The sequence below is a fragment of the Rhinopithecus roxellana genome, chromosome 5 (assembly GCF_007565055.1).
Source record: "Rhinopithecus roxellana isolate Shanxi Qingling chromosome 5, ASM756505v1, whole genome shotgun sequence".
In the NCBI taxonomy this organism is placed as follows: Eukaryota; Metazoa; Chordata; class Mammalia; order Primates; family Cercopithecidae; genus Rhinopithecus; species Rhinopithecus roxellana.
This window is the reverse complement of record NC_044553.1, coordinates 81,820,583-81,841,489: the sequence shown is the minus strand read 5'-3', so window position 1 is coordinate 81,841,489 and position 20,907 is coordinate 81,820,583. Positions and strand designations below refer to the sequence as shown.

Below are 20,907 nucleotides of genomic sequence, written 5' to 3'. Positions count from 1 at the left end.
TATAGTTTATCTTGTAACAAAGATTCTGGATAGCAAATCTCTGTCATGTCAAAATCTTTTTGAAAGAACAAAATGAAGTAACTGAATTTTTAAAATTCAGATTAGTAGATATTTAATGATAGTTGACATTATAATATTTTAAATGCTTTTCAGTGACCTTTTAATGTTTTTCATATATTTTTATAAAATATTTCTTTCCTTTTTCTTCTTCTGTCTAGCCACTACAAGCCTGCTTGCAGCACTTTACAGTTTTATCTGTAGCATTGTGGCAGTAGCCTTATTGTATGGATTATGTTATGGAGCATTAAAGGTGAGCAATAAATTATAGTATGTTTTGTCTTTAAGGCTGTATTTCTATATGAATGTTGTTTTAAAATCAACTAATAATGATTTTTTCTCCTGGGGCCACTTAGCATTAATTTTCGTGGTCTTCATATGTTAAACATTATTCTCATTCTCAACTACTTTGAATTTGAAAACAGTTTAATAGTTAACCATTACTAAAAGAAAATTATTTTTCCTGTAGTAGTCACAGGTTAATATTAGAAACAGATTATTGAAAACTAGGCTCATCTGGTATAAGGGTAGGCATAGTAATTACAGAATGTGAAATCAATTTTAAAATTCTAGTTAAGAATTTAACTACTTTTCATATCACAGTTTTTTTAAACTTATAAAAACAAGTTCAAGGACTGCAATTTAAGATACATGCTAATAAAAAGTAATACACTGAAATTTAATGTCATTGGGTTAGAAGATCTGGATGAGCCTTATGAACTTCCCTTTAAAAGATTGTCAACAAGTTGTAAACATAAAAATTTAAACATTTTTGTAGACAACTTTCAGCTCCTCACGCATACTTGTGGGTTGTTTTCGTTTTTTGTTTGGCAACTAGTGCAAGACAATCAGAATGTTAGGTTTGAAAGGACTATGACAAGTGACTCACAGATCCTTCCTTGCCTCATTTAAGTAGCATTTGTAGAGCATTTATGTGTACCAGGTGCTATGCTAAACCGTTTTCTGCTTTGAAGGAACTTGTAGCTTAGCTGTGATCAACAAGTCAACCAACATGTTCAATACAGCATAACGAAGGTTATGAAAACAGTTCTGTGGGCATACAAATTAAGACTACTTTATTCTGCCAAAAGAGATTGAAGACAATTTTCCAGGAAGGTGATATAACCAGATTTTGAAGATCAAATAGGCATTAGCTAATTGAAACAAGAGATGAAGACCCATGGGCTTGTAAAGAAAATGTGTTGTGTAGAGGAAATGGCAAATGATTTGGAAATTTTGGAGGTTTGGGTACATGAGGAAAGATGACATCTAAGGTCATTCCTCTAAGGCTAGAAAGGTAAGCAAAGGCTGGATCATGAAATAGCTTTTATCCTGAATGTGTTGGGGTAAAGATGCAAAACCATGAATGTGTATGAGGCAGTGAAAGGAAATGATCAGAGTTGCATTTTAGAAAGGTTACTTTTCTCCATTGTGAAGATTGAAGTCTAAGCAGGAGGGATCAAAGGAGACTGTTCCACTTTAATCTTGAAATTATGAGGTACTTAACTAAAATTAGATTTCATGAATATATTTGTGGACTGTCTGGATAAAGAGATATGAGCCAGAAGAGGATCCAGGATGATTCTGGGTGCTGACTTGAACAGCTGGTTAGATATGGTGCTAATGCACAAGATTAGAAACCTTGGCGTTTGTTGAGGAAGGTGATTGTTTACGTTGGAAGGAAGGTGATTGTTTACCTTGGAACACTTGATTTGTTGATATTTATGGGGTATCCAGAGATACATAGTAGCTAGTTACGTGTACAGAGGTTTGATGTCATAATTAATGGATTTAGAAGTCATCCATAAAATTGAATAAAATGTAAGAAAAAGACTCTTAATGTGGATTGACAAGAGAAAATGGATGAGGTAAGACTGTGGGAAATACCAGTATTTAAGTGTTGGTTACAACAAAATCACACAAAGGAAATTTCAGAGGCAGTAAGAGTCTGAAAAAAGTTTTTATTGAATTTGGCAGTTATAGGATATTGGTGTTTTGGATTAAGAAAGCCAGATTAATATAAGTAGGTTTGAATATATATTAAGGAAATATATTCTACTCTTTCTAGAGTGCAGTTGGAAAGCTTGCACACATAATGGGGGTTGTTTTCTGGTTTTTGTTTTTAAAAAAGATCTGAGACTTAATTGCTCTAAAAGGTAAGGAGGGGAAATCTAGTGGATGGGAGATAATTGATAGAGCTAAGCCCAGGAGAGGACTGGAGGCAACAAGGTCCAAATCCAGGGTTCTCCCACATGTCCTACCTGTGAACTGTCCTAGCTCGTTGTAGATTTGTGTTTTGAATCAGGGTTTGGAAAGTGAATCATTATTTGGAAATTGTAGTCACAGAAGTTAATAAGTGCGGTAAGTTTTCTAGCCTCGTTTAGAAAGGCCTATTCACCTATAATTATACAGCAGAATGGCAGCAGTTAAAAAGCTGCCAGGTAGATTCCTGCATCCTAAGGCAGGCAGGAAGGTAAAGTTTTTTTCTTCTTTCTGGGGCATCACTTTTGCATTAGACAATTTTAGTTTTAAATATCACTCATTGTAGTGTGATAAATCTATAGACATATTTGTTATGCACGAGCAGAGATTATGTACAAGCATACTTCATTTTATTGTGCTTTACTTTATTACGTTTCACAGACAGTGTGTTTTTTTACAAAAGGAATGCTTGTGGCAAACCTGTGTGAAACAAGTCTAATGGTGCCATTTTCCTAACAGCATGTGCTCACTTTGTGTCTCTGTGTCACATTTTGGTAATTCTTGCAATGTTTAAAATTTTTATTGTTATTATTTTCTATTATGGTGATGAGTTGTGTCTGATACCATTGTAATTGTTTTTGGAGTGCCATTAACAGCATCCATAGAAGATGGTGAACTTTAACAGATCAACATGGTGTGTATTCTGACTGCTCTGCTGACTGGTCATTCCCTCATCTCTCTCCCTCACTTTGGGTCTCCCTATTCTGTGAGACACGACCATGTTGAAATTAGGCCAATAAATAACCCCACAATGGCCTCTAAGTGTTCACAAGGCAAAAGGAATGGTCGCATAGCTCTCACTTTAAATCAGAAGCTAGGAATGATTAAGCTTAGTGAGTAAGGCATATTGAAAGCTGAGAAAGGCCTAAATTGAGGCCTCTTGTGCCAAACAGTTAGCCAAGGTGTGGATGCAAACAAAAAGTTCTTGAAGGAAATTAAAAGTGCTACTCCAGGAAATGATAAGAAGAGAGAAACAGTCATAATTATGGCCGATACAGAGAAAGTTTTAGTGGTCTCTGGATAGAAGATCAAACCAATCACAGCATTCCCTTAAGCCAAAACCTAATCCAGAGCAAGGCCCTAACACTTCTATTCTCTGAAGGCTGAGTGAGGTGGGGAAGCTGCAGAAGAAAAGTTGGAAGCCCGCCGAAATTGATTCATGAGGTTTAAGGAAGGAAGCCATCTCCATAACATAAAAGTACAAGGTGAGGCAGCAGTACTGATATGGAAGTTGCAGCAGGTTACCCATTAGATCTAGCTAAGATCATTGATGAAAGTGGCTACAGGCCGGGCGCGGTGGCTCAAGCCTGTAATCCCAGCGCTTTGGGAGGCCGAGACGGGCGGATCATGAGGTCAGGAGATCGAGACCATCCTGGCTAACATGGTGAAACCCTGTCTCTACTAAAAATACAAAAAACTAGCCGGGCGACGTGGCGGGCACCTGTAGTCCCAGCTACTCGGGAGGCTGAGGCAGGAGAATGGCGTGAACTCGGGAGGCAGAGCTTGCAGTGAGCTGAGATCCGGCCACTGCACTCCAGCCTGGGTGGCAGAGCGAAACTCCGTCTCAAAAAAAAAAAAAAAAAAAAAAAAAGAAAGTGGCTACAGTAACAACAGATTTTCAATGTAGACAGCCTTGTATTGGAAGAAGATGCTATCTAGAACTTTCACAGCTAGAGAGGAGAAGTTAATGCCTGGTTTCAAAGCTTCAAAGGACAGGCCTACTCTCTTATTAGGGGCTAATGCAACTGGTGACTGTAAGCTGAAGCCAGTGCTCATTTGCCATTCTGAAAATCACAGGGCCCTTAAATGTATTCTGCCTGCTCTGTAAATGGAACAAAACCTAGATGACAGCACATCTCTTAATAGCATGGTTTGCTGAATATTTTAAGTGTACTGTTGAGACCTACTGCTCATAGGAGAGATTCCTTTCAAAATATTCCTGTTCATTGACGATGCAGCTCGTCACTTGAGAGCTCTGATGAAGGTGTACAGGAGATTCATGTTGTTTTCATGCTTGCTAACACAAACGGGCATTTTGTAGCCTGTGCAGTAACAAGTAATTTCAACTAACAAGTCTATTTAAGAAATACATTTTGTAAGGCCTGTATCTGTCATAGATGGTAATTCTTCTGATGAATCTGGGCAAAATAAATTGAGAACCATCTAGAAAAGATTCACCATTCTAGAAGCCATTATGAATATTCAGGATTAATGGGAAGAGATCAAAATATCAGTATTAACACAAGTTTGGAAGAAGTTGTTTCCAAACTTTGTGGATGACTTTGAGGGATTCAATACTTCAGTGGAGGAAGTAACTGCAGATGTGATAGAAATAGCAAGAGAATGAGAATTAGAAGTGTAGCTTGAATATATAGGAGTGAATTACCGAAATCACGTAAAACTAGAACGGATGAGAAGTTGCTTCTTATGGATGAACAAAGAAAGGGGTTTCTTAAGATGGAATTGACTCCTGGTGAAGATGCTTTGAACATTGTTAAAATGACAACAAAGGATTTAGAATAGTACATAAATTTAGCTGATAAATCAGCAGCAGGATTTTAGAGGGTTGACTCCAATTTTGAAAGAAATCATTACTGTGGGTAAAATGCTATTAAACAGCATCGCATGCTACAGAGGAATTTTTCATGAAACAGAGTCAATCAATGCAGCACACTTCATTATTGTCTTATTTTAAGAAATTGCCACAGCCACCCAGGCCTTCAGTAATTACCACACTGAACAGTCAGCATCCATCAACATTGAGGCAAGACCCTCTACAAGTAGAAAGATTACACCTCACTTAAGGCTCAGATGATCCTTAGCATTTTTTAACATTAAAGTATTAATGTTAAAATTAAGGTATGCGCATTTTTTTCTAAGACACAACATTATTGCACATTTAATAGACTACAATATAGTGTAACCATAACTTTTGGGAAACCAAAAATTTTGTGTTACTCATTTTACTACAGCTTGCTTTATTGAGGTGACCTGGACCAACAATGTCTCCGAGGTATGCCTGTACAAGGATTTCATTAAAGCAGTTTTTGTAACAGCAGAAGCTGGTAATAACCTAATATCTGTCATTTGTGACTGGTCATGAAAAAGAATAAAATACATTTTTACATGCTAATGTGAAGTGATCTTTAAGACATACTATTTTTTTTTTAAGGGAGAGTAATAGGCCAAAAAAAAAAAAAAAAATCAGTGTTTCCTTTGTGCTTTTTTAAAAGCCCACATGAAAGTTTGTAGTTACATAAAATAGTAATGGAAGAATATACAAGAATTTGAAAACAGTGGTTACTTCTGGATAGAGTTATTTGGAGACTTTATTGCATGCCTTTAGGAATAATTTATTTATTTTTAATCTGTTCACAAATACAGGCTTTTACATCTATGTGACATCTGCTTTCCTTGTATTTACTCTTTTTTTCTTAAATGTTTTGGTATGATGCATAGTTCATTAAAAGCTAAAAATTTTTCTTTAAAACCATCCTAGTACATCCTATTAATAAAGTGTAAATGTTTGTGATGTTTTCATATTTTTTAGATATTTAGGCCGTTACGTAATGAAATAAAAACATTTAGACCTTGAAGGAAGTCAAGGTCCACTACAGTGGGTGAAGCAGATCTACCTTTTGACCTAGGCCAATTTCCCTGGGCAGTTTTGTTTTTCATAGTTTATGTCCTTTCTCTCACTTCTGAATCAGAATCCATTAAAAACGTCAAGGCACCTAGGTTTTGGTTTGCTTTTGATTCTTCTAGTTAGTGATTCAATAGAGGTCGTAGTTAACTATCTGTCTGTTTACATATAATTTGTAAGTTAAGGATGTGTCTCAGTTCAGGCTGCTTTAACAAAGTACCATAGACGAGGTGGCTTATAAACAATAGAAATTTATTACTCACAGTTCTGGGGCTTGGAAGTCTGAGATCAGGGTACTGGATGTCAGGTTCTGGTGAGGTCTTTCTTCCCAGTTGCAGACACTAACTTATTATATCCTCAGTGACAGAAACAGGACTTGCCCTCTGGGGTTCCTTTTCTACAGACAGTGATCCTGGTCATGAGGGCTCTACCATCAGGACCTTATGACCTCCCAAAGGTGCAACCTCCTAGTACCATCACACAGGGGATTGAGATTTCAACATACGAATTAGCAGGGAGACAGACAACAGGTAGTGTTCATGAATTGCTTTCAATACACATTTCTGAATTTTTAATCTAAATAAAATGAACAAGTCATTTTGAGATAAACTTAAGAATATTCTTCTTTTGTCTGAGAGTAGTAAGTAGTGTCAAGTATTTGACAAATAAAGACGGGCATCTTTTGGTGTTTTTTGTTTTTCTTAAATACTCGTTTTAGTTGAGGCCAAATTGACATATAGTGAAATCCAAATATCTGAAGTACACAATCTGATAAGTTTTGACAAATGCATACACCTGTGTAATCTATACCCTTATCAAGATATAAAATAGTTGCATTACCTCAGAAAATTTCCTCATAGTTCGTCCTGTCTCTCCTAATCCTCATTGTTGTCATTTCTTTCACTATACACTAGGTTTGCAGTTCTTGAACTTCATATAAATGAAATTGTACCATATGTATTCTTTCGTATCTGACTTAATTGTTCAATGTGATACTGTTGAGATTCATCCAAGTTGTGTGTATCAGGAGCTTGTTTCTTTTTATTGTAGATAAGTATTCCATTTAGTTTTAATTCTGTCTTACCCACATTGTATGACTATATCACAGTTTACCTACTGTCTTAGAGATGCTCATTTGAGTTGTTTCTAGTTGAGGAATGTTATGAATAAGCCTGCTGTGAACATCCTCGTGCAAGTCTTTTTGTGGACATGTGTATTCATTTCTCTTGAGTAAATACCTAGAAATGGAATTAACAGTTTTCCAAAGTGGCTGTGCTGGACATCTTTTTTTTTTTTTTTTTTTTTAGTTTTAATTTTTATCAAAGTCGTACATTCATATATCACAGTGTCAAATAGTTTTACATGACTTATAGCAAGAAGAGCAATCTCCTAACCCATTTTACCTTCCTCAGACTTACTGTTTTTAACTGATTCTTTTTGGCATTTACCTCCATAGATCTACCTTTCATTTCTGCCTCTTGTATTTTCTGACATCTTCAGCAGAACCTGTGGACTGCCTTTTATGAAAGTTGGAGGCTTGACTTACTTTCTTTTTTTTTTTAGAAGCTGGTTTAGAATGCATGTGTTCCATTTATTCCTCAGAGTATTCTAGTTTACATCCCTAGATTAGGTTAAACCATCTGAGAGCTGCATGTTTGGACCAGGCTGTCTGACCGCCTCTAGGGTTTCCTTGCCCACGTTTCCTTTCAGTATTATGCCTGTCATTTGCACGGAGGCATCTTCCAAGAGTGTGTGTAAGAAAACGGCGGTCCATTTATCATGGGGCTGTCATGCTGATGTCCTTCAACGCTTTGTTTAGTGTCCCTTCTGTAAAGACTCAGTCAAGATGTTTCTTTTAAATCTTGATGACAGCCAATTCTTGTTTTTCTTTTTTTTTCTTTTCTTTTTTTTTTTTTGAGGCGGAGTCTCGCTCTGTCACCCGGACTGGAGTGCAGTGGCCGGATCTCAGCTCACTGCAAGCTCCGCCTCCCGGGTTTGCGCCATTCTCCCGCCTCAGCCTCCCGAGTAGCTGGGACTACAGGCGCCCGCCACCTCGCCCAGCTAGTTTTTTTTTTTTGTATTTTTAGTAGAGACGGGGTTTCACTGTGTTAGCCAGGATGGTCTCGATCTCCTGACCTCATGATCCGCCCGTCTCGGCCTCCCAAAGTGCTGGGATTACAGGCTTGAGCCACCGCGCCCGGCCTTGTTTTTCTTAAGAAATCTAGAATGCATTTTGGTTTTGGCTTTTTGTTTTTTCCCCATATAACCAGTGTTATTTTTAAAATTTCCCTTGGTCATTAAGTAGCTCAAAGCCAAATTCCCTGCTTATGTCCAGGAATTTATGGCTTTTGTCTCCCATATTCCTTCCCTCATCATCATAAATGAGGTCCTGAGCAAGGTGATGGTTATAAGAATATTTTACCTTATACTAATTCAAATTCATTAAGTTATCCATTTGTTTCTGAGATTTCTTTTTTTTTTTACATTTGTGTTATATTTAACAACATAATTAAAGAGCAGTAACAGTTCAGAAAAAGGTTGTTAATTTAAACTTTCTGCAAACATCACTGAAAACTTCACGAAGTATACAAGACTTTTTTCTTAGCCAGAAGCCCTTCCACCAGAACTCTAAGCACATCCAAAATCACTGCACCCAAGAGCCCTGGGTGTCTGGTGAGCTGCTACACTGCACATGTACATATCTGTGAATTAAAATGTGCCAATGGAGAAGGGACATTTCCTGACCAGTCAAGGGAAGCTCCTTGGAACTGTCTGTCCCTGACTCGTCTATATTCTTATACGTCAAATCCAACATCCCTTGGCCTGGGGTCCAAGTGCTGGGACAGGTGCAGGTGCAAGGCTGAGTGGGCTAGTAATCCCTCAAAGCCCAGCGAGGTGCCCAGTGCACCAACAGCATAATGCACCTGAAAACAAGGTCCAGAAGCCCTGGCACAGGACCTTTCTGCCTGCCCTCCCATTCTCCCATCAGACCAAACAAAGAGGACAGCAGCACCTAGGGCTCCACAGGACAGCACACAAGAATGCCCCAACTTCAACCACCTCCTGAGACAGAAGGGGACTGTGGTAATCCTGCAGTGTAGACTTAGGCAGCCCAGATCTGCAGCTCAACAGCTCTGTGGGAAGAACGTCTCTCACCGTCAGCAAGTCCTGCGCATGTCTGTACATGAGCCCCAGAGCTAAGTGGCCTTTGGCCTTGAACTCTGATGTTTTCTCTCTCACATCAATGACACTTTTGGGAAACTTTTCAGCCTCTTCCAACCAGTGCAGGGAGCCCATGCATAGCTTGGCAGTGAGGAGAGGGATGGTGGCATCGTCTGGCTTCAGGTAGATTCACTCTTTCAGCACCTTCACAGCACGAGCAGATTTTCCAGCAGCCATCAGGGACAGAGCAAACTGGTACCACAGGCGGAACTCCTCAAAGGCAAACTTCATGGCTCTTTCTAGGCACTGTGGTTCATTGTCTCGCGTCAAGAAAGAATTCAAGACACGGACACACACAAGGAGTGGGTTTAGGAGTGGAAAGATTAGTAGACTAAGAAGAGAGAGTTTTCTCATGCTGAGAAAGTGGGTTGCTCAAGAGAGGGTCTCCCAGAGGCTTGACTTACTTTCTGTCACCCCAGCTTGCACTGCACATGTAGCCTCTCTTGTCTCCCTTGTATACCTGATGTGTTTACTTTATTATCACTGTGTAAATGCTCTTCCTTCATATCTTTTGTTTTCTGCTATACTTTGCTTTTGTATGTATTTATCTCCCTTTCATTCTCAAGCTCTTAAGATATTGTTTAACTTTCTTTTCAGTATATTCAAACATATCAAGAGTTCACTTTCTGGCTCTACTGCTTAACTGGACAAATTACTTAAACCCTCTTCTGTGCCTTAGTTTTCTCATCTATAAATTGGGGGTAATAGTATATATTTTCGAGGTTACTGTAAAAATTATTTGGGAAATAAATATCTAAGGATGCAGCTCTACACAGTGTTCAATATGATGATAAGGTTTTGATGTAGCCATTACAAAAAAAATGTCTGTGTTATGATGTGAAACAATTCCCAAGTCTGCTTTTAAGTGGGAAAAAGGCAAGTTGTATTAAACACTGCCATTTGGGTCCCCACTCCTACCATGTTTCCTTTCCGAATCTCCAGAGAACAATGAAGGATTAGAATAGTGTCTACGTACACAGGACATACTTAAGAACTGTAACCTGTTCCAGTTAGCGTATTGCCCACTCTCTGCCAGGTATCATGCTGATAGACTCCAGAGATGCTACAACGAGCAGAGCTCACATGGAGTGACCGCATGTGTGGTTGGCCTTGGAAGATAGCCTTTGTAGTATTTCCTTCTGGGTATATGCAGTCATTCATTCAGAAAACAGTTACTGAATGCCTGCTCAGTGCTGTGGAGGACATAGTAGTTTATTACATGGGCAAAGGCATCAAGAAAGTAACACCAAATGTCAGCCTTTTCTTTTGCCTAATGTATCATGTGTTGTCTTTTCCTACTCTATTATTGTATATAAAATTTACTATACCAAGATATCTTATTCTTCCAAAAGGAACACGGTTTACTACAAACTTAATAGCATTTAAAATGTGAAAGAATTGATAGCCACATGCATCAAAAGCAAATTATTCCTCATATATGAGTAGAGCATTAGTGCCCTCCCCCCCGAAAAAGATCTGTAGCTTTAGTACCAAAGACATCTAGTGGCCAGATTCTAGCTCATCAGAAAGTAATAAATCTAAATTTTTCTGGAATAAAATGCAATTAATAACGTGGCTAAAAACTTTTGTTGAATTTAAGTTTGTTGTCTTTTTCCAAAATACACAAAACGATTATGTGAAATATTGTAAATTAGAAGCATATTATTCTGTTAAATTCGTTTTTCTACAGGATTCTTGGGACGGCCAGCATATTCCAGTACTTTTCTCCATTTTTTGTGGTTTATTAGTGGCAGTGTCTTACCATCTCAGCCGACAAAGCAGTGATCCATCTGTACTTTTGTAAGTGAACTCAATTGTTACTGAACTAAAGAAATTTAAGTAAGTTGGTGTTTTTTTCAAATAACTTTCAAGATCTCTTTTTTCCAATGCCTTTCCAAAGTGCTTTGGCCTAATCTATAGTAAGTTTCAAAATATATTAACTTTGGGTTATTCTAATCAGATTGGCTGGGAATATTAGTGTTTTCCTTCCCAATTATTGAAACTATGTTTTGATAAAAATATTTTCACTGTATGTTTATTTATGGCATCCTAAACATTTTAGAATTTCTCATTTGGTAATGATTAAATATACTCGAATCATTTGGTTTTCTATCATAAACTTCATTGCCCATTTGAATTACTGATTTTCAGATTGTGTGTGTATTTTCTATTTTTTTTTCTTTTTTTTTTTTCACATAAAGCTCTTTAGTGCAATCCAAGATTTTTCCAAAAACGGAAGAGAAAAATCCAGAAGACCCTCTATCTGAAGTAAAAGATCCACTGCCTGAAAAACTTAGAAATTCTGTTGTAAGTTTTAACATTTAGAATCACCTAAAAGACTTAAATCTTAGACAGTTGATCATGTTATATGAGGAACACTTTTTGAAAGTCATTAGTAATTGGAGAAAAATGTATAATTATAATTTATAAGATTAGTTGTACATTGTTGATTGTCTTTATTCCAAATATTAAAGTGTAAGAAATGCTCATTCCTCAGACTTGGTTTGTGTGTAGAACAGAATACTAAACATTTTATTTTTAGGTCAGGTGAAATTAAGTCATTTCATTGGCCATAGAATTTTTATTCCTATTCGATTTAGACTAGGATCTGAAAGATCAGCATTAACACAAATTAGATTCATTTTGTTGTTATTGTTCGTCTTGTTGAAAAAAACGGTCTTTGTAAGTCATTTATTAGTCTTTTAGGTTGTTTTATTTCTCAAGGCCAATCTTAAAACTGTGTGTGTATTCTGAAGGAGAGAACAATAATCTGTACTAATATATTTAAGTAAATGCAGTAGTTGTTAAAATTTTCTAATTTTGTGAATTATAATGTTGCTTGTATTCTTTTAGTAATTATTTGAAAAATGAATTCTGTAAATTCATGTCTATTTATGGAATAAAACAAAATCTTTTTTCTCAGTTTTAGGTCATTTTCCTTTGCAAAAGACTGAATTTATATAGATGTTGAATTAGACACATTTACTTTCAGTGCACTTGACCTGTTCACGTATTCTTTCAGAAACTTTAGAAATACAAAACTATATCAAGATGTTAGAATAACTTTTTTCTAACTTCGGTTTCCGTGTGGACAGAGAATGTTTCATGTTAAGTATAGTAGGATATTCTGAATCTGGCTTATAAGCATAAATCTAAGAGGTCAGTTGATGACCAAAGATGTCAAGAGGTTTCTGATTTTTCTATAACCACTGATAGAACCAAAATCTAATAAGTAAAATGGACTTAAGCACAACAGTTTTCACATGTCAAAAGACCAATGAAAATATAAGTTATCCAAAGGGATATACCCGTATAAATGACACTGTGGTCAGGAGTGGTGATGTGTGTGCCTGTAGTTCAGCTACTTGGGAGACTAAGGCTGGAGGATCCCCTCAACTCAGGGGTTCTGAGCTCTAGTGTGCAATGACTGTACCTGTGAATAGAACTGCACTCCAGCCAGGGCAACATAGTGAGACCCTGTCTCAAAAACAAATGAAACAAATGAAAAATTACAGTACCTTAAGGTACCTTATTTCCTTTCCCCGTATGTAAAAGTAAAACTTACAGACCAATGGGGGAATAAAATCTTCATTCTAAAAGACTTTATTGCAATATGTTATATGGCATGCAGAATTAGATAAGTTGTTCATTTCTTTAGTATTACAGTGTCAAAGCCAAAATATGAGGAAATTGAGGAAGAAAATAAGATTTTTTGTGGTTAATATGTATAAGAAATCTAGAAGTGTGGCCAGGTGTGGTGGCTCACACCTGTAATCCCAGCGCTTTGGGAGGCCAAGATGGGCGTGTCACTTGAGGTCAGGAGTTAGAGATCAGCCTGGCCAACACGGTGAAACCCTGTCTCTACTAAAAATACAGAAAATTACCCAGGTATGGTGGGGCGTGGTGGCATGTGCCTATAGTCCCAGCTGCTTGGGAGACTGAGGCAGGAGAATCGCTTGAACCCAGAAGGTAGAGGTTGCAGTGAGCTGAGATTGTCCCACTGCACTCCATCTTAGAGAGAGAGAAAAGAGAGAGAGAGAGAATGAATCTAGAAGTGTAAAAGTATCAATGAAAAATTCTTTTTTTTTTCTTTAATACTGACTGAGCTAGCCTGGCAAAAAGTTAATTCTTAAACTGTGCCAATTGGGAATAAAGGTAAAAGATTTTTAAAATTTTAATGTAATTGTTTAATAATTCTTTTTTTCCCTCCAGAGTGAGCGATTACAGTCTGACCTGGTAGTATGCATTGTAATTGGTGTGCTGTATTTTGCTATTCATGTAAGCACAGTCTTCACAGTATTGCAGGTAAGGAATCATTTTCTCCTTCTATTTATTTGTTTGTTTGAGACAGGGTTTCACTCAGTCACCCAGGCTGGGGTGCAGTGTTGTGATCACAGTTCATTGTAACCTTGAACCCCCGGGTTCAAGCGATCCTCCCACTCAGCCTCCCAAGCAGCTAGGACTACAGATGTGCACCACCACACCAGGCTAATTTAAATAATTTGTTGTTATTGTTGTTTTTTGTAAAAACTGAGTCTTATTGTGTTGCCCAAGCTGGTCTCAAACTCCTGGGCTCAAGCAATTCTCCTGTCTCAGTTTCCCAAAGTACTAGAATTACAGCTGTGAGCTACTGCACCCAACCTGTGTATGTTTAGATACACAAATATTTGCCATTGTGTTATAGTCGCCTACAGTATTCAGTACAGTAACATGCTGTACATTTTTGTAGCTTAAGAGCAATAGGCTGTACCACATAGCCTCAGTGATAGTAGGCTATACTGTCTTGTCTGTGTAAGTACACTCTGATGTTTGCACGATGATGACATTTCCTAGCTACACATTTCTCATAATGTATCCTATTGTTAAGCAGCACATGACTGTAATTTTGTTTGGACTCATTTCTGATTAGATTTTAATGTTTGTCCGTAGTGCTGAAATATATGACTTTTTATTTTTTTTTTATCAACAAATACTTATTTTCTCATGATTTCTCTGGATTATGAATCTGGGAGTGGCTTTGCTGGATGATTCTAGCTCCGGATCTTTCATGATGCTACAATCATCTGAGGTTCACTGTTTACAGGCCTCAGTTCCTTCTGATTATTGGCTGAAGACCTCAGTTCCCCTCCATGTGGTCCTCACCATAGGCTGCCTAACTGTACTCATAAAATGGCAGCTGGTTTCCCCCAGAGCAAGTGATCCTTGAGAGAGAAAGCCCAAAACAGGAGCTGTACTGTTTTATAACCTGGTATTGGAAATGACATGCCACAGTTTCTTCCATATTCTGTTGTGCACATAGACTAACCTTGGTACATTGTGAGAAGAGAATATACTCAAGTATAAAAGCAAGAGGCAAGGATCATGGGAACCATTTCAGAAGCTGACTACCACAGTCCATCAGTAGACCACCATGATCAACATCCCTTCTAAATGCAAAGTGCACATACCCTCTCCTATATCCCCCAAAAGTCTCATTCCAGTATAGTTGGAAGTCTAGAACATTATAATCTAAATCAGGTTCAGGTATGGGTAAGGCTTCTTAGGTGTTGTTCCTTAAGTACAGCTCATCAAGGACTGTTTCTTTCATCTGTAGGCCATGTAATTACCATATTTAGTGCCCTACATTATTTTGTGCATATCCATGTTTCCATTTGGTGTCATTTTTCCTCCTGCTTGAAAGATTTCCTAGGACATTTCTTTTTTACTTAGGGACGAAGTCTCACTATGTTTCCCAGGCTGGTCTGGAACTCCTGAGCTCAAGTGATCCTCCCGCCTTGGCCCCAAAGTGCTAGGACTACAGGCATGAGCCACTGCACCCGGCTTCCTCTCCAGTTTAAAATCCCCCTTTCTTGCTGTCCTGGGACATTTCTTGTAGTGAAAATCTGCAACTTTCCTTAGCTTTTGTAGGTCTGAATGAGTCCTTATTTCACCATTGGTATTGAAAGATACTTCATTGGGTATAAAATTCTAAGATGACAGGTTTTTTCTCTTTTAGTACATGAAGATGTTGCTCCACTGTCTTCTCCCTTTTATTGCTTCTGACTGAATTTATTCCTATGTAGATAACTTTTTTCTCTACTGCTTGAAGATTATCTTTTTATCACTAGTTTTTAGAAATTTGATTATGATGTACATTCACATAGTTTTCTTCATGTCTTTGTGCTTGGGGTTTATTGAATCTGTGGTTTATAGTTTTTTTTTTTTTTTTGAGATGGAGTCTTGCTCTGTCGCCCAGGCTGGAGTGCAGTCGCCGGATCTCAGCTCACTGCAAGCTCTGCCTCCCGGGTTTACGCCATTCTCCTGCCTCAGCCTCCCAAGTAGCTGGGACTACAGGTGCCCGCCACCTCGCCCGGCTAGTTTTTTGTATTTTTAGTAGAGACGGGGTTTCATCATGTTAGCCAGGATGGTGTCGATCTCCTGACCTTGTGATCCGCCCGTCTCGACCTCCCAAAGTGCTGGGATTACAGGCTTGAGCCACCGTGCCCGGCCTATAGTTTTTATTAAATTTGGAAAATTTTGGCCATTATTTCTCTAGACATTCTTCATTTTTTTCAGAATGGGTGTATATTTTTATGGGTTACATGAGATACTTTGATACAGTCATGCAATGTGTAGTAATCACATGGTAAATGGGGTATTCATCCCCTCAAGCATTTGTCCTTTGTGTTATGATCCAGTTATTACTCTTAGTTATTTTTAATGTACAATTAAATGATTATTGGCTGTAGTTACCCATTGTGCTGTCAAGTACTAGCTCTTACTCATTCTTTCTTCTACTTTTTGTACCTATTAACCATCACTGTCTCCCCCCACCACCCCTACTACCCTTCCCAGTCTCTGATAACCATCCCTCCTTCCACTTTCTATTTCCATGAGTTCATTTGTTTTAATTTTTAGCTTCCACAAATAAGTGAAAACATGTGAAGTCTGTCTTTCTGTGCCAGGCTTATTTCACTTAACATAATGACCTCCAGTTCCATCCATGTTATAGCAAATGACAGAATCTCATTCTTTTTTATGGCTGAATAGTACTCCATCATGTATATGTACCGCATTTTCTTCATTCATTCATCTGTTGATGGACACTTAGGTTGCCTCCAGATCTTGGCTGATATGAACAGTGCTGCAACAAACATTGAGTACAGATATCCCTTCAATAAAATTGATTTCCTTTCTTTTGAGTATATATCCAGCATTGGGATTGCTGGATAATATGGTAACTCTATTTTTAGTTTTCTCAGGAACTTCCAAACTGTTCTCCATAGTGGTTTTACTAATTTATATTCCCACCAACAGTGGAAGAATTCAGCAGTGAAGCCATCTGGTCCTGGGCTTTTCTTTATTGGGTGACTTTTTGTTATGGCTGCTATCTTTTTACTTGTTATTGGTCTGTTCAGCTTTTGGATTTCTTCATTGTTCAATCTTGTTAGGTTGTATGTGTCTAGGACTTAATCCATTTTCTCTAGATTTTCCAATTTATTCGCATGTAGTTGCTCATAGTAGCCACTAATGATACTCTGAATTTTTGCACTATTAGTTGTAATATCTCCTTTTTCATCTCTGATTTTATTTATTTGGGTCTTTCTTTTTCTGGCTAAAGGTATGTCAATTTTTATCTTTTCAAAAAGCTAACTTTTTGGTTCCTTGATCTTTTGTATTGTTTCTTCATTTTAATTTAATTTATTTCTGTTCTTACCTTTCTTAGGTCCTAGTTCCTGGAGATACATCATGAGGTTGTTTGAAGTCTTTCTACTTTTTTGATGGAGGCATTTATTGCCTATATACTTTACTATACTATACTGTACTATACTATATTGTACTATACTATACTATACTATACAGTACACTTCCCTTTAGCATTGCTTTTGCTATATTCCATAGGTTTTAGTACGTTGTATTTTCGTTTGTATTGGAAATTTTTAAATTTTATTTTCAGTTTCTTCATTGACCCAGTTTTCATTCAGAAGCACATTATTTAATATCTGTTTAATTGCACAGTTTCCAAAGTTCCTCTTGTTATTTATTTTTATTTTATTTCATAATGGTCTGAGAAGATACTTCATATGATTTCAATTTTAAAAAATTTGCTGAGACTTGTTTCGTTGCATAGCATATAGTCTGTCTTGGAGAAGGTCCCATGTGTTAATGAGGACAATGTGTATTCTACAGCTATTGGATGACATAAATGTCTGCTAGGTCTGTTTGTTCTATAGTGCAGACTAAGTCTGATATTTCTTTGTTGATTTTCTGTCTAGGTGATCTGTGCAATGTTGAAATTGAGGCGTTGATGTTCCCAACTATTATTCTATTGGGGTCTATCTCATTAGCTTTAATAATATTTGCCTTATGTATCGGGTGCTCTGGTGTAGGGTGCATATGTCTTTATTGTTGTTATACCCTTTTCTGAATTGATCCTTTGTTATTTATTTATTTTTTTGAGACAGAGTCTCGCTTTGTCACCCAGGCTGGAGTGCAGTGGTGCGATCTCAGCTCACTGCAAGTTCCGCCTCGCGGGTTCACGCCATTCTCCTGCCTCAGCCTCCTGAGTAGCTGGGACTACAGGTGCCTGCCACCGCGCCCAGCTAATGTTTTGTATTTTCAGTAGAGACGAGGTTTCACCGTGTTAGCCAGATGGTCTCAATCTCCTCACCTCGTGATCCACCTGCCTTGGCCTCCCAAAGTGCTAGGATTACAGGCATGAGCCACTGTACCCGGCCAATACCTTTATTATTATTATAATGACCTTCTTTGTCTCTTTTCATGTCTTTTGACTTGCAGTTTATTTTGCCTAATACAAGTATAGTTCTGCCAGTATGCTTTTAGTTTCTGTTTGTCTGGAATATATTTTTAAATGTCTTCTCTTTCAATCTATGTGTGTGTCTACAGGGGAAGTTAGTTTCCTGTAGGCAGCGTATAATTTGACTGTTTTTTTTTTTAAATTCAAGCAGACTATATTTTTATTTATTTATGTTGATATCAGGGTACACATCTGGACAGTCTATATCTTTTAACTGGGGAATTTAAGCCATTTACATTCAAGGTTTTTTGCTAGGTGAAGGCATGCTCCCATCATTTTGTTCATTGTTTTCTGAATATTTTATATATCCTTTGTTCCTTTCTTCCTCTTTTATTGTTTACTCTCCAATTCGATTGGTTTTTTGTAGTAATAACATTTGACTTTTTTTAAAAAAAATCATTCGTTTATCTTCTTTACCCATGTTTTTATCCTTTCATGTGTTTTCATGATGGTAGATATCATCCTTCTGCTTCTAATTATAGGACTCATTAATTTCTTGTGGAGCCAGTCTAGTGGTAATAAATTCTCTTAGTCTTTGCTTTTTGGTAAAGATGTTATTTCTCCTTTGATTTTGAAGGATAAAGCTTTTCTTGGTATAGTATTTTTAGCTGAGAGTTTTTTTCTTTCAGCACTTTGAATGTGTCACCTCATTTTCTTCTGGCTAATGAGGTTTCTACTGAGAAATTAGACGTTAGTCTATTGGGGGTTTCCTTGTATATAACTTAACCCTTTTCTCTTGCTGTTTTCAGAATTCTCTTTTGGTCTTTGACTTTTGACAGTTTGACTATAATGTGCCTTGGAAAAGACCTTACTGGGTGAATTGTATTTGAGAACTTTGTGCTTCCTGTATCTAGATGTCTAAGGCTTGGGAAGTGTTCAGCTATTATTTCCTTAAATAGGCTTTCTATGCCTTTGCTCATTTCTTCTAGAAACTCCAAAATTCAAATATTTGGTCATTTTTGCAGTGTCATATATATCATGTGAGCTTTTTTTCCTTCCTTTCTTCCTTCTTTCCTTCCTTCCTTCTTTCCGTTTTTTTTTTTTTTTAAGATCCATCTTAAAGTTTAGAAATTCTTTCTTCTGCTAGATCTAATCTATTGTTGAAGCTCTTGCTTGTATTTTTTATTTCATTTGTTGAATTCTTGAGTTCCAGAATTTCTGTTTGGTTCCCTTTTATGATATATCTCTTTGTTGAGTTTCTCATTTAGATCATGAATTGTTTTCCTGATTTCTTTGTATTACTCTTATGTGTTCTCTTGTGTCTCACTGAGTTTCCTTCATATCGTTATTTTGAATTCTTTTTCAGACATTTCATAGATTTCCTTTTCTTTGGTATCTGTTACTGGAAAATTATTATGTTCCTTTGGAGGTGTTACATTTTCTTTTTCATGTTTCTTGTGTCCTTACATTGATACATCTGATATAACAGTTTTTCCAATTGTATGGATTGGCGTTTGGAGAGAAAGACTGTTTCCTTTAGATATATCTATAGTGTTGGTTGGACAGGATGCTTTGTCTTTGATTCTGGTTGTGCATGGTAGCGTACTCTCCATATGATTTCTTTGGCCATAATCGGTGTTAGTCATGTCTGTGAATTCCTCAGTGACTCAGGCTGCATTTGTTCATAGAGGCTGTGGTGAGGCATTGCTGGGGATACAGATGCTAGGCAGGCTAGTCCTCAGACACCAGTAGTGGCTGCAGTGGGTCAGGTATACTAGTCCTTGGCCCATGGATCGGCATACGTGGGTGCCTGTGGTGTTGGGTCTGGGCAGGCTGGTCCTTGAGTCTCCAGTCAGCATACTTGGCTATTGGTGGTAGCAGGGAAGAAAAGTTTTAAGATGCATACATCTTTCTAACAAATGACTTTTCTCCAGTATGAATCAGGATATGGCAGCTCAGATGGCAATACCTGTTGAAGGCCTTGCCACAACCTTCATAGTCACAAATGGTCTCTGTCCTGTGCACTTGTACAGGTATGCATCAAGCTTTTAGGCCTTGTTGTAATTGGTGATGCAATCCAGGAAGGAACAGATGACCCTGCTGCGAAGCATGAGGGGTAGCAGTGGAGAGACTGGGCTGGGCTCTTGCTGGCTGTGATGAACAGGTCAGTGATGGTTATAGATGACATTACCACAGTGAGCAAAGCCAGCGGCTGCAGGGCACCTGGGTCCTGGGTCTCTATGCCGTGGGACAGGTATACAGCCGTGTGCTAAGCCATGTACTGTGAACCAGTGCATGCAACCAACTGCTCCGGGTGGACCCCGCCTTACCCCATCATCTCTGCTACTGAAAACAATTTAATACATTGCTCTGAACATCTCGTAGAACATTCATGTAATAGGCAATACACCTTAGGCCACTCCCTCGTTATACAATAGTGTAAGACACCAGAGAAAGTAGTTAACACATTTCAAAATATCTGTAATATAGGAATAGTCACTAACTTTCAAGGCTGATTAGAACAATCTACATAATTTAGAAATGTTAACTGTAGAAAAATGTTTAGTTCTTTTTTTTTTTTTTTTTTTTTTTGAGACGGAGTCTCGCTCTGTTGCCCAGGCTGGAGTGCAGTGGCCGAATCTCAGCTCACTGCAAGCTCCGCCTCCCGGGTTCACGCCATTCTCCTGCCTCAGCCTCCCGAGTAGCTGGGACTACAGGCGCCTGCCACCTCGCCCGGCTAGTTTATTTTGTATTTTTAGTAGAGACGGGGTTTAGTAGAGATGGCCAGGATGGTCTCGATCTCCTGACCTCGTGATCCGCCCGTCTCGGCCTCCCAAAGTGCTGGGATTACAGGCTTGAGCCACCGCGCCCGGCCAGTTCTTATATTCTAAAATGGACATTGTCCATTATCAGATGGAAAACTGAACTGACAAATTAGAATTTCTACAGTAAGTCTCAGAATCACTCCTAATTTTATCACTTTTAT

General features: G+C 37.9%; 1 protein-coding gene across 9 annotated transcripts in view; it reads left to right on the top strand.

The window, feature by feature from the left end:
- Positions 1 to 20,907, top strand: part of PCNX1 (pecanex 1) — a 223,015-nt gene that overhangs the window by 123,577 nt on the left and 78,531 nt on the right. For all 9 annotated transcript variants that reach the window (XM_030930409.1, XM_010360621.2, XM_010360624.2 and 6 more), the window contains 4 exons: positions 219 to 310; positions 10,875 to 10,984; positions 11,386 to 11,491; positions 13,397 to 13,489. In XM_030930409.1, coding sequence (XP_030786269.1) covers positions 219 to 310; positions 10,875 to 10,984; positions 11,386 to 11,491; positions 13,397 to 13,489 — 401 coding nt within the window. The remainder of the gene's footprint in view (positions 1 to 218; positions 311 to 10,874; positions 10,985 to 11,385; positions 11,492 to 13,396; positions 13,490 to 20,907) is intronic.